Genomic DNA, 14,136 nt, shown 5'->3' on the forward strand with positions numbered 1-14,136 from the left:
CAAAATATGTCTTGGTAGTTACTGGCTGGGACAATCTGAAAGCTGAGACCCCATGGCAGTGATAAACTTTTTTTGTTTTCCCGCCACCTGGATAAAAATAGAATAGAAAATCCTATAAATGTTGGCGATTCTCTTGTAGTGAGTGCTTTCTGGACAACCAAAGTAATTTCTCAATGAATATGAGTTTGGAGAGAAATGGGACTGAAAATACAACGCTGATTCCTGGTTCAGTTTTAAGTTTTGAGAGTACCACACTGTGGCCCCTCACCACCATCAACTGTATCACAGCAGCGTTTATCTTCTCTAAGGGAAAGCCATTTCGAAAACCCATCTACACAAACTGTGAGTATATGAAGTTTAATTTTCCTTCCATTTCCCCACCCTCCCCAGGATTGCAGTTCAGTGGTAAAGTGATGGCTGAACTCTGGAATGAAGTATCTACAAATGGTTGTATAATGCTTTTGTGACTTGCTCTCATTCTTACAAGCTCTCCCTCTAGTTATCCACCATTTTTTTTTTGTTATTTTCTTTCACTTTCTGTATTTTCTCAGCTTTATCTTGCAATTAAAAAAGAGGGGTGCCTGGGTGACTCAGTAGGTTAAGCGTCTGACTTCGGCTCAGGTCATCATCTTGCAGGTCCTGAGTTTGAGCCCCACATCAGGCTCTGTGCTGACAGCTCAGAGCCTGGCTGGCGTCTGTTTCAGATTCTGTGTCTCCCTTTCTTTCTGCCCCTCCCCCAATTGCACTCTGTCTCTCTCTCCCCAAAATAAATACACGTTAAAAATTTTTTTTAAATGTAATTCCATTAAAAAAAAATGTTTTTTAATGGAGTATTGAAAGATAATTTTCATGAGTGGTAGAAACCTGGGCAGGAAACTCCTTATGTGCAGATACACACATGCATTATTAAATAGTTACGAGTCCTGTCCTGTTGTGTCATCAAGAATGATTTTGAGTATATATATCCAGATACTTTGTAAAAGACTTTTCTAACCAATTCAGATACAACTTGACCTCTTTGTAGCTTCACAACATTGGGCAAGTTACTTTATTCTGTGCATTTCTTGAATCACCAGTGAGGATGAACACATTTTCATGATTTTAGCCATCTCTTCTCTGAATTGCCTACGTACATTTTTATCCATTCTTTTCCAACAGGGTCACTCTTCTATTTCTTATTTATTTGTATGAGTTTATTCCTTTGCGATTTTCTTCCCATTGCCTTTAGGCACAGAGAGGTTTTTCCCATTGCAAAATCAGGTAGATTAGAATTTCTCTTGTTTTTTAAATTTCTTTTATTGCTTTTTAAATCTAATGTTAATTTCATCATACAGTTTGAAGTAGAGATCAAACTACTTTATCTAACTAGTGGTTCGTTTTCCCAGCAGATTTTACTTAATATTTCTTTTCATCATTTATTTCTCAACCGATTATATGCCACCTTTATCATACCTACATATTCATGTATATTTATGGCTTCATTATATACATAATTTATATTATGTGAGTTTTTATATTTGTTATATACTTACATATTAATTTATATACAATTAATTAGTTCCTAGACTATCTTTTCTGTCTCATTAACATGCCAGCTTATTCTTGGTCTATCACTATACTTTAAAAATTATAGTTTCATTTATTTAGCTATAGTTTTATAATAAGTTTTAATAAGCAGTTAGATTGATGTATCTTCATTACTCTTCAGTTTTCAAACATTTTTTACTTCTCTTTCTTATTCATCTTTCCAGATAAACTCTAGAATAAATTGTAAGGCTTTTTAAAAATTCCTTTTTTGAATTTTGATACTTTGGGGAAATTATAATGTTTACACAATTAAGTCCTCAGTTTTAAAGACATACTATATTATGCTTCTCCATTTGTTCATTCTTTATTTAAAAAAATTTTTTTTAATGTTTGTTTTTGAGAAAGAAGGGGGCAGGGCAAAGAGAAAGCTGAAGCAGGCTCCAGGCTCTGTGCTCTCAGCACAAACCCCTAGATGGGGCTTGAACTCAGGAACTGTGAGATCATGACCTGAGCTGAAGTAGGACACTCAACCAACTGAGCCACCCAGGCCCCCCAAATTTTATAGCTTTTTGATATCTGCATTTCCTGTTGGATTGATTTTGTGTGTGTGGGTAGTGTTTTGTTAGGTTTATTATTAGGCTTGAAAACTCTGACTTTTTCTTTCCTGGGTCTATTCTTGACAATTTGCAAGAACCCAGTAAAATAATCTGGCTCTAAATCCTTCCTTTGAAAGATTTGTGTTTTTTTTAAAGGACTGATTTGTTACCCTCTTTCTATTATTTTCTTTTCTTTTCTTTTCTTTTCTTTTATTTTATTGTTTTAATGTTTATTTACTTTTGAGAGAGAGAGAGACAAAGTGTGAGTGGGGCAGGAACAGAGAGGGAGACACAGAATGCAAAGCAGGCTCCAGGCTCTGAGCTGTCTGCACAGAGCCTGACAGGGAGCTCAAACTCAGGGGCTGCCAGATCATGACCTGAGTTAAAGTCGGACACTTAGCCGATTGACCCACCCAGGTGCCCCAAATTATCCTCTTTTTAAACTGTGTTTTCACATAACAAGTTTTCCCCCAGATATTTCTAGTTCATTGAGATTATTGAGTCTCAGCATAAGATTTTGAGTCGTATGTTCTTATAATTTTATTTCCTTTTATAACTCTTTGAATATTCTCATCCTGTATGTGTTACCTTTTTCATATATTCTTACAAGAACGATATTTTTGCTGGTTTTCTTTAAAAGACCAGTTCTCAGATTTAATAAATTCTGTATGCTTTCTCTTTTCTAACTTATTAATTTTGCTGTTTTCATTCTTTTTCTTCCTTCTTACTTTCTCTGAAAAAATTGTAATGTTTGAATTGACTTTATAATGTAAGTATTTTCTTTTGATTCTTGTGAAACAAGAAAATCATTCAAGATCAACAAAGTTTGGGCCACGTTCTTTACATTTTCACATGTCTCTAATTATGACTTGATTTCTTCTCTGACCCACCTAGTTTTCAGAATAGAGAGGTTTCCTTTTCAAGTGGAAAGGGATTTCGTTTTCATTCCTCTAGTCCTCTTTATTCAACAGTCTGCAAATGGACTTGATTTGCTTTTTTGTCCCAGCTGATGTTTTGAATTTTGTGTTAAATCTGTATGTTAGAAGGGATTTTTCATTAAATTTAGTTAATAATTTCTAGTTTTATTGTCCTGATCAGAGAACCTGGCCTGTAAAATTTCTGCTCTGGGGAATTTACTATAGTTTTGCCATCGTATGGCATAACCTGCAATCTGTAATTTTCTAAATAAGTCATAGATATTAGAAAAGTAAGCCTCATTCCTATTCCTAAATTAGAAATATACCTTGACTATGTTAAACTAGTTTTAGTAATTATTTACCATTCTATCTATTGTCACTACCACACCCCATTTTTTTTTGGTACAGCTGTTTTTTCAAAGGTTTTGAGAGCATGCTAAGACCTTCCTTTCATTTTATATTTTCTATAAACTTCTTCCTGATTTTCTTATGATATTTTTTAGTTTTGATTCAGTGTTTGATAATGCCCTTGGCTCTTGTCACAACAAATCAAGATTCTGCTTTATGTTTTAAGCTAAATCACTTATAGTCCTTTTTTTGATTGTGAATGTATTTTACAAGGAGGATATGATATATTACTTTGGCAAGTACTTTAGTTTGAACAGTAACTACAAAGCTTTTTACATACATTGAATTAAGTGAGAACCGAATTAGTTACATCATAGTGACTTAAAGCTTGTGGGTAAACTCAAGTCCTACATCGAAAATAACTGAAAATCTTAAGTTAAAAACAAGTTTTATAAACAAATATTCTAACAACAGAATCTCCTAATAAGTCACTTAGTCTCAAAAGTCCTTGGAACTTTCTATTACAATATCAAGCAATTTTATTTTCAACTCTGTATCTTTCTTGATAGCCTTTGGCAGATCAACTTTATAATGAGACGATCTAGAAAGAATACAAACTTAATCTTTATGGAAACAGATGTGACTATTTGCAAACCCTTCCCTTCCTTGCAAACAATCTGTAGTGTCTTGCCCAGGACATGTCTTCCCAAATGACGTGTGCAAAAAGAGTACCATTCTTTCAAGCTTCCTCATCAACAGCAACTGATCTAGGGAGGCAACAATCACTTCCGTTCATCATTATGTTCTCCAATCAAAGCTGAATTACATGAAGGCTTTATAATTTTCCTTCCACACTGGTCATTCGTGTGCCCACCTGGCCTGCTTTTCAGATCATTAGTCTAAGGACGGTGTGATGTGTCCAGCACTCCACTCAGTTGCTGTGACTACCAGGCCTTTGTCAGAATGGACACTTGGGGCATCATCTTCTTCCCAACATCTGGGTCCCTGGGACATGGAAACAATGACATAAATGAAAAATCCACACAGCCATCTCCTGGGCTCTTCTTACCCAGCTGCACACATTATTTTGGGAAATAAGCGATCCTGGTGCCCCTGCTTTTTCTTCTCTCTGCTTCACACCCCTCCCAAGCAAGCCTGGCTCTTCTTCTGGGAGGTGTGGCATCTAGCTGTATATATCAAGTGAAGCTTGGATGAATATGAGGGGGTGTGTAGGTGCACAGGGGTGAAACAGAGCTTTGATGTCTTCACAAAAATAGGGCCAGCTGCAGCGGCACGGTCATCTCCGATTTTTGGTTCGTATAGACCTGTATAGAGGTGGGGGCTGGCAGGCCATAAACCTTGGAATAAACGAGGTAGAGAGAATATAAGAGAACATCCAGTTTGTTTGTTTATAAATTTTAGAGCGTGTTAGGATCCTTTATATCATGGCAACACTGATGAAATCCAATTGTTCGGGCCTGAAGGTGCTAATCTCATCAGAAAACATTTGTAAGGCCCATCTACAAAGTGTGTAAAAGCTCTGTGGATGCAGACGTGGGTAGGGCCGGAGGGATAAAAACAGTGGTGTTGGCACAGTGCATCCTGGGAAGTTTAAGCTTCCTAAAGCAAAGCCATTCGGGCAGGTTGGAGAGAAAGAACCCAGCAGATGTACATGATAGCTCCTCATTCTTTCAATTCAGAGTCCTACAGAAGGGCATACAAAGTCACTTTTAAGAGGTTACAGTCTAGTAGATGCATAAAGATCTTGCAAAGCAGAGTGTTACATAACCATATGAAAGAAAACTTTGTGAGAGAGGCCTGGGTAGTCCTTAAAAAGAACGTGGTATCTGAATTGGGCTCTTTAAGAAAAATTTAAGAAAAACTGCCAAGACATAAAGAATATCCGCTATACAGGGTACTTTGTGAACAAAGTCCTCCATGGAGGTAGCAGGTTTGTGATTTAACCCCCCTCCAACACATAAGAAAGAGCAATAAGAGACTAGAACAGAAAGGCAGATGGAAATTGGATTCCATTCAAGGAAGACCTTGAATATCAGTTGAAGACCCTTGGACTTTATTCTCCAGGCAACAAAGAATGCAATGATACTAAGAGGACTGACCGTTCATCCATTCATGCACAATTCACCAGACACGCAGTGATAAAGCACTGGGGCTTCTCTGGTGACCCTTCACGTAGGCTGGTCACTGCAGGGCGTCCCGGCCCTCCCGGACTTCTCAGCTGACGTGACTCCTTTATGGAGTGTCCTGTATTAGATCAGCAGTTTTCCATAGCACGCCTTTCAAAGGAAAGATGTGAAGCTGTCACCTTTGTCTGGTAAGCATTAGAACATATTTTAAAACATATGAGGATCTATCAAAACATCTGAAGATAGAGCCGATATTTGCCCAACAGAGATAATTGATTCTGCAGTGTGTGCCAAATTATATGAAACATTCGTTTAGCATCTAAAAATAACGTTTGGTGTTTCTTCAGATATATTCTCATTTCTGCTGATATCTGCCTTGGGCCTCACAGTTTTCATTCTGTTTTCTGACTTTCAAGATATATATCGTGGAATGGAGGTAAGTGGTATTCATTTCCACCTCTGGAGTGACTCATATGTGCAATGGGACCATATTTGCACTGTAATTTGCAAGTCAGGTATTACCGTATTCTCTCCAACCATTTCATGTTGTGAGGCTATTCTGACTTCCTAGAGGAACAAATAACTCATCACACATATGCTAACCTCTGCTTGTTCCCATATCATCTGTATTATCAATCTAGAACATTTATCCTATTCACACCTAAAAATGCTGTTTGGATACTTTATTCATCCATGTTATGCTAATATGATAAATTGATGTGCTAATTCAGTAATTCTTCAAGTGTCGTTTTTTAAACATATAGTAGAAATCCTTTATAATGTAGTTGTAAGGAGTAAGAAAAAGTAGACCTGTAGGCCAATCAGGTTCTGTCTGTCAGACATTGACTATGGGGAGTTTTATTTCAGTGGGCATCACTTAACCCAAGGGGTGGTGGGTTAAAATAAAATTTAAGAAGAGGTCATTGAACCCATTCTTAGAGCCAGCATTGTGGGAGAAATGAAAGAGAGGGATTGACTCTTGCAGTCTATAGTTTTGTTGAGGACATTGTGTCCTATGCGAGTGAAATGATGACATGGCCACCTGGGACCACCTGTGCTTGTAGAGGGTGTAGGGAGAAGTGGGAAGAACACAGGAAGGAGGAGCTCTCACGGGGCCTGTACCCTGTACCATCATGGAGGGCCTCATGGTGGAGGCTCAACTTGATCTGGGTCCACAGGATAGGCTGGATTTTGCTAGGTAGGAGGTAAGGGTATTTCAAACCAGGAAAACAGCCTGAGCACAAGCAGAGAAGGCTGCAAGAATCTCTTTTGTCTTGGAAATGCAAAAGAATGTAAGGTGGCCGAAATAAAAATCGAAAGCAAGACTTGTTTCACAGAATGCTTGGAGGATTGGCAAAGCCTGAGGCAACATGCTGTGGAATGTGAGGAAGGCGTGGTGTGGCTGGACAAAGGTGGCCAGGGGAGTTTGGGCTTTCTCCTGAGAGCAACAGAGAGTCAATGAAGATATCTGAGCAGGCTTTCCAGCAGGGCTTTTAGGACAGCCTAATTACGTGATGGCAGCCTAATTACGTGATGCTATATGCTTGAGCAGAGAGTCTATGGAGGGAGATGCAGTTAGGAAATGAGAACCTAGACCATTTAGTCACTTACAAGACATTATGAAGCTCCAGAGCATGCTTGGCACTAGCGAGCCCAAGATGTGTAAGGCGCGTGGGCACAGCTCTCAAGTAGTTCAGAGGCTAGGAGGGAAGACCATCCCGTGGGCAGATAATTCCAAAGCAGTGTGACAAGTGTTTTCCAGGCCAAGGGATGGAGAGGAGTCCTCTCAGATCAGGGCAGGAGCAGCAGGGAGGGGAAGGACCAGGTTCTCCACTACGCTCTGACCCACTGCCAGATCTCACAACAGTCTCCAGACAGCTCTGCACCCAGGTGCTCTGTCTCACAACCCTGAGAAAGGCTGTCTCTACATGACGGGAGAAAATAAAGCGCAATAACCCGTATCTGACTGGGGATGAGAATTGCAAGGGGGCAATCAGATGCTGTGGAGAATCTGTGGTTTTAGTCCCAACAACAGCTCAGCCCCCATATTTGACTTTGGGATCAGAAAGGGAGTTGTGGGAGTAATCTTTTGCCACTGATGCCAGCATGGGAAGTTGTAGTGTTAATACCTATCATTTAATCATAATTGGTGGCCAATAGGTACCCTTGAATCCTTAAAAGGAGGTGGGTTGTGTGCGTTCAACGTTGATCAAGCCGTTAGACTTAGGGCTGGGAACCTTGGTTCGGAAAGTTTCCACCTAGTATCAAAAGTAACTGGTAACCTCTGTGCCCTTTATGTTTTACTCATACGTCAATTTCACTGAATGAATGAACTCCAAGTAGATTTTAACTTTGGGAGGATTAGAAGTGATAGCAATATTAGATGAATGACTTAATCCTGCATCCTCTTACCTCCATTTGAAAAGATAAAAATGAAGAGAGACACACAGGTTCCAAAGTGTTTTGTCTCATGTCTGTGACCCATGGCACATTTTACCGAATGTTTACTCTCAGGCAGTGGAGGAAACACAGGCCAAGAGGCAGTCAGTTCTGATTTGAATTCTGGCTCTATTTATTGATTGGCTTTGCATCCTTAGGCAACGCACTGACCTCATCTGTGAAGTGGAGAAAGCAATGCCTACCCTCCAAGCTCAGAGAGCTGTTACAAATACATAAATTAAATAAGATAATGTTTATGTGTGTGTGTGTTCAAAATTTAAGGTCTGCATGGTATAAAGGTAAGATTCTTTTTTTAACAGTTTATCCCAACACTGACATCATGGAGGGTTTCGATTTTGGTGGCAGCCCTCACCCAATTCTGTGTGGCCTTCCTCATAGAGGTAAATTTCTGTACATCTCTTACACTCTTTCTGGGAAAATAAACAAATAAAGGGTCTCATTCTCAACACATACCTGTTTTTTAGATGGACCGTTTTTGTCTCCCAAAGTGATAGTTATTAACGGTTTATAAGAACTGTGCATGTTCTCTTTGGGGGAAACTCTTGGAGAGTGATTTAAACTTCTCTAAAGGATGCATAGAAATGTTCTCAGGATCCATGTTTAGCATGGAAGGCAAAACATCAAATTAACTCTAATTTTTGTCTCCCATGAAGGCATCGTAGTGTATTTTTCTAGTATTATCAATAAGCTAGTAGAGACTAGACCAGGTGACCTACAAGCTCTAAAATTCAATGAGACCTTTCAGCGTGAAGAGCTGTCTTCAGAAGGGCTTCCTTAATTAAGAGTGGAAGGAAACCATTGCTCATCTAGTCAATTCTTACTCTTGAAAGTCTTCCCCTATAGTATTTTTCTTCTATTCACTGTCATTAAATGACTTTACCTACTCAGTGAAAGTCCTGGGTATTATTTTTTTTAAGGGACCGTTTAAAAAAAAAAGATTCATGTGTTGTAAATCCCTTGGGAAAAGGGTTCAAACAAATCTATATAAATATATGTGTGTGTGTGACACACACATCATTGTATACAATGAGTGTAAAATTTCTCATACTCTAAGGAATTCCATTTGAGACTATATATATTTTTACGTATTTTATTTTTTTTAAGTTTTTATTCATTTATTTTGATAGATAGAACACGAGTGGAGGAAAGGCAGAGAGAGATGGGGAGAGAGAGAAAATCCCAAGAAAGCTCTCTGCTGACAGCACAGAGCCCAATGTAGGGCTCGATCTCACAAACTGTGAGATCACTACCTGAGCCAAAAATCAAGAGTCAGATGCTTAACCAACTGAGTAGCCCAGGTGCCTGAGACTATAGAGATTTTTAAATAACCCAAAGGGGGAGAAAAAAAGCCTACATGTATGAAGGTATTCATCGTAGTATTATCTATGGTGGTAAAATTTTATTTTATCTTAATTATAAAACATTTTAATGTTTATTTATTTTTGAGAGACAGAGTGTGAGCAGGGGAGGGGCAGAGAGGGAAAGAGACACAGAATAGGAAACAGGCTCCAGGCTCTGAGCTGTCAGTACAGAGGCTGATGCGGGCTCGAACTCATGAACCATGAGATCGTGACCTGAGGCAAAGTTGGACGCTTAACCAACGGAGCCACCCAGGTACCCCTATGGTGGTAAAATTTTAGATTCAACCTATATGTTCAAAAGTAGAGATGCTGTTTGTTTAAATCAATCGTTATACACCAATTTGAAAAAATGGTATAGGATCATTAAAAGTGATTATTGAGAAGACTATGGCTACATGTGACAGAAAGTCTAGCATAACCAGAAGTGGAATGCAAAATTTGACCATTCCTATTATAAATGTGTAAACATTGTGAGTGCATGTGAACATAGAAAAAAAGAGAACCCTCCCCAAACGGAAAGCAAAACCCATTTGATTTCTAGAGTTCCTCCATTCATTCAACAAACCATCAGGGGGCACCTTGTAAGTGGCCTGTGGCAGGTAGCAGTGATTTTTTTTTTTCCTTTTCTCGATTTTGAGTATGTTATTTTGTTATCATTTCAGTCTGGCAGTAAAATAATTCTAGGTGAATCACCAGCCAGGATTTAACTAGGAAATCTGTAGAAATGAAAGGCTGTAAGCTTTTGGTGTGAACACAAGCACACTCCCTTCTCAAGGGAGAGAACCAGGGAGCTGCTAGACTTGGTGGGGACAGCAGGGAGTAAAGTTGCCGCAGAAGCAGCTTTAAATAAGTACATCTGAGAGGCCCCGGGAGGGCAGTGAGCACCCTGGCTGCAGGGGAATGTGGAAGGATGGTTTGATTGTTTTCTCCACCTGATTTCTCAGGATTTCATCCTTCAAAATCGAAAGCTCTGGCTGTGGATCAAAAAAGAATTTGGATTCTATTCTAAAAGTCAATATAGGCACTGGCAAAAAACACTGGCAGAAGATTCCACCTGGCCTCCCACAAACAGAACGGATTATTCAGGCGATGGTGAAAATGGATTCTACATCAACCGTGGCTATGAAAGCCCTGAACAGATTCCAAAAGCGAAACTCGAATTGGAAGGCCAAACCACAGAACAGCATTTTTGGACCAGGCTGTAATCAGAATTATTGTCATATGGGGTTAACAGCATCTCCTTGCTCCCAGAAACTAACATATTGTGGAGAGGTGATGGCAGTCTACCTCTACCTTTCTTTATCCATCAGAGAATTCAAGGTGCATTTCTCGATGTATTGAACCTTGCAAAAAAGAACCTTAAATATGCTTATTTTGACTGTATCCTCCACTACTGAGGAAAAACATGAACTTCCTCGATTGTCTTTTTTTTTTTTTTCCTTAATATTGCATACCATTATCCTGGCTGAAATGCCCAAGCTTTTATGGTAGTGAAATTAGTGATATGAACATCAGTAGAAGGAAAATTCAAGAAGAGTTTGGTCTTTGAAAGTTTCACCAATATATCTTTATTTTCACAGACAAATAAAAGAATGTGGGGGGAAAAAGTCTTTCTGTCAATAAATTATCACAAGTTTACTGAACCTTATATTCACTTGCGAAGACCATTTATGTACTTATCTTTGCCCAAGGTCACAAAATTCCTCTTTTTGCTTCTTTTGTATGGCTTTAATAAAGAAAGAAGAACTGAGATTTCCTTCAGAAAAATTAACTCTGTAATAAGTAGAAAATGATGGAGGTGCCTGTTAACTGCCTGTAATCTTGGCTTGGGCACAGCTTATATCTAAGCCAACTCCACTGATGTTGGCATCACCCAAAGTATATTGTTTTGGGAGCAGTGAGCCTGAAAGTCCGTGGTAGATCACAAAGATAATGGGACAAATGTTAAACTATACTTTTCACTTAAAGAAGCATGACAGTTTTATTTATTTTTTGCTATGGACAGATGAAACCCTCAGGTTCTAAGTCAAAAAGTTGGTTCAAACTCAGCATTGCTCATCTTAAAACACAATCCTGGAGTAGGGACTCCTAATGTTTGTGTCTACAGCATGACAAGCATCAGGCTGCTGAACGACCTCAAGTCCCATTTCATCTTTTCATTATTTTACTCAATCATTATGTGCGCACTAATGGCCACAAGAAAAGGTATATCCTCTGTAAATATATTCTGTACGCTATTACCTTTAATATATATCTACCTCTCGGTGACCTTGAGAGGACATACATCTCTAGTGAACCTTTTAAATTAGCTAGTAGGCTTTCCTTGTGACCATAAATTGAGTTTTGCTAATTTAACATATCTTTAATGGCTCATAGGCAATTAGCTAACCAGTTCTATCCCACGAGCTTCAGTTATGTGCCTAACAGTGATAGATGCATTCAATAATACCTTTATAATTCTGTAATCCTTAGAGCTGAAAAAATGTTTTTAACATTTCAGCAATGCATTGCTGTATATAGTACTATACACTTTGTTATACACACCAGCAGCATAAATGCAAATTCCTATAAAAACAAACCCTTTTTATTTACACTTTATTTGCTTTTTAACCTTTTCTTGGGTGGATGGCTTTAGAGAGGGATTATTTTAAAATGTGTCTAATTTAGTGACTACCAATGAAAGATGAAAAGACAAAGCAGAATTCTAGATTAAGAAATGTATGCCAACCTAAAATATATGGCAGCTCAGATTTCTTGAACTGGCGTTATTTGTATTTAGTAATTTGACCTTCAGAATCAGAAGATTCAATTGACACACTATGACATTTAGATAACATAAAAAGATTAAAAAAATCTTTATTCAATAAATGTACAGCCTCCCTTGCCCAGTTTTTCCAACACCCTATTAGTTATCTGATAGATGATGATATTTATTTCATAGATCTTTTTTTGTGTGTGTGTGGGGAGGGCACATAATAAAGTTGAACCCTATGCTTGACCTTGCTGAAAGTACTCTCAGAGAAGGGCTTAATAGTCTTGGAAGAAATGTTTGATAAAAGCACAATGAGCATGACCCTGGGCAGTCTTAAGCTGCCCATCATGAAGAATGGACATTTTTATGGGAAAACTGATGACTACCTTTGTGAGCTTTCCTCTCAGGGTGAACACCACTGGAGCCTGAACACAACCTATGTGGAAAAGATATCATCGAATTCAATTTAGAAGTGCATTTGTGACCCAGCACAGCTAGGACTGCCTTGTGGAGTGGAGGGGTCTAGAATTCACTAGTAAGGTTTGACCTGAAGATCCTCAGGAGGTCCTTTCTGTCTCCACTTCCGTTCCCTCTCCCATCGGCTGGTGTGGTAATCCCACCACACCCGAGTCTCCTGCTTTGGGTAAAATTTGCCCTCTGCAGTCATACTTTATTAAAAGGTAAGCACACCCTGGGAAAGGTAACACATTAAGCTGATGCCAATTTCACCCTAGTTTGACAATATTAGAAAAATTCCTTTCTTTTTTTTTTTTTTTTTTTTTTTTTTTTTTTTACTATTACTTGAAAGGAGAGCATAAAAGGAAGAAGAAACTTAATGTAGAATAAAAATGAAGGGGTGACTTTGGATCATGGTATCCGGTAGAAGACACCCACCTCTCCCAGAGGACAAGTGGAGGAAGAGGGAGTTTGGGAGTTATCTGGAGACAGAACTGGTGTCATAAGAAAGGGAACGGATTAGACAGGGAACAAGGAAGAGAGATGGGGTCCCTATCATTGATAGGGTCATAGACCCTATCTATTCATTGAGTCTTCTGTTTAGTTACTTTATCTACCACGTTCCTTATTCCCTGATCATACCCTCTCACCCCCATTTAATTGAACTTTTTCTTTATTTAATGTCATGCTTTTAATTATGACATAAGAAGGATATCATTGCTTAGCAGTGTGGTTGGTAGGGTAATGTTACAATGTCTGATACAATCCTAGGGTATTGAGACCTGCATTCACTTTTTTTCCACCTGCTGCCAACAGGAATTACATTGGGAACATATTAAAAAGTAATTTGTTTCATTCAACATATAATCAACAAAATGCAAGGATAAAATCATGACACTCCTTGACTTACAGTAAAAGCCTTAAACAGTAACAGGAGATATTGTTTTCTAAAAATGGCATTTCAAACCTACATTTAATGATCTCTTGTTAGGGTTAAAAGGGTCAAACCCCCGAAATACTTCAAAGAAAACAATGTAGCTCCGTAGAACAGAACAACCCACTCTTGCTGTTCACTCCTGACACATACTCCTGACAAATGAGTGACTTCCAGGGAAATCTGGATCCCAAACACCAGAGCAAAGGACCCCAGCTCCCATCCGCCCCACCCCCATCTGCACAGGAACTAGGAGCTAGGAGTCCACCCTCAAATGGATTGTGAATCAAAGCTCCTCAAACTGCCTAACCAAATGCTCAATTTCCCAGTTTCTTTTTTTTTTTTTAATATGAAATTTGTTGTCAAATTGGTTTCCATACAACACCCAGTGCTCATCCCAACAGGTGCCCACCTCAATGCCCATCAATTTCCCAGTTTCTTTTCTGTTCAGTTAGATGTCAATCTGAACAATTTGGGAATCTTAACATTTCTTTTAAAACCACATACAAATGGCTCTTCATTCCTCTGGCAAGTACAAAATAGCCCACCCTCAGGAGAAAGGAAACCAATATTTATGGTAAAAGATAAAATATGATGTGATTGTGTTAAGATCTTCCGCTGGCTTGCTCAAAAGGCTA

At 38.7% G+C, this 14,136-nt stretch overlaps 1 protein-coding gene across 1 annotated transcript in view; it reads left to right on the plus strand.

Annotated features, from left to right (window-relative positions):
- LOC109261242 (probable cation-transporting ATPase 13A5) overlaps positions 1-12,452 on the plus strand; it is a 76,333-nt gene extending 63,881 nt beyond the window's left edge. The window contains exons 21-24 of the mRNA XM_053908661.1: positions 140-342; positions 5,883-5,971; positions 8,295-8,375; positions 10,301-12,452. Coding sequence (XP_053764636.1) covers positions 140-342; positions 5,883-5,971; positions 8,295-8,375; positions 10,301-10,561 — 634 coding nt within the window. The 3' untranslated portion in view covers positions 10,562-12,452. The remainder of the gene's footprint in view (positions 1-139; positions 343-5,882; positions 5,972-8,294; positions 8,376-10,300) is intronic.
- The last annotated feature ends 1,684 nt before the right edge of the window (positions 12,453-14,136 follow it).

This window comes from Panthera pardus, unplaced genomic scaffold (assembly GCF_024362965.1).
Source record: "Panthera pardus isolate Hobbes unplaced genomic scaffold, ASM2436296v1 HiC_scaffold_207, whole genome shotgun sequence".
NCBI lineage: Eukaryota > Metazoa > Chordata > Mammalia > Carnivora > Felidae > Panthera > Panthera pardus.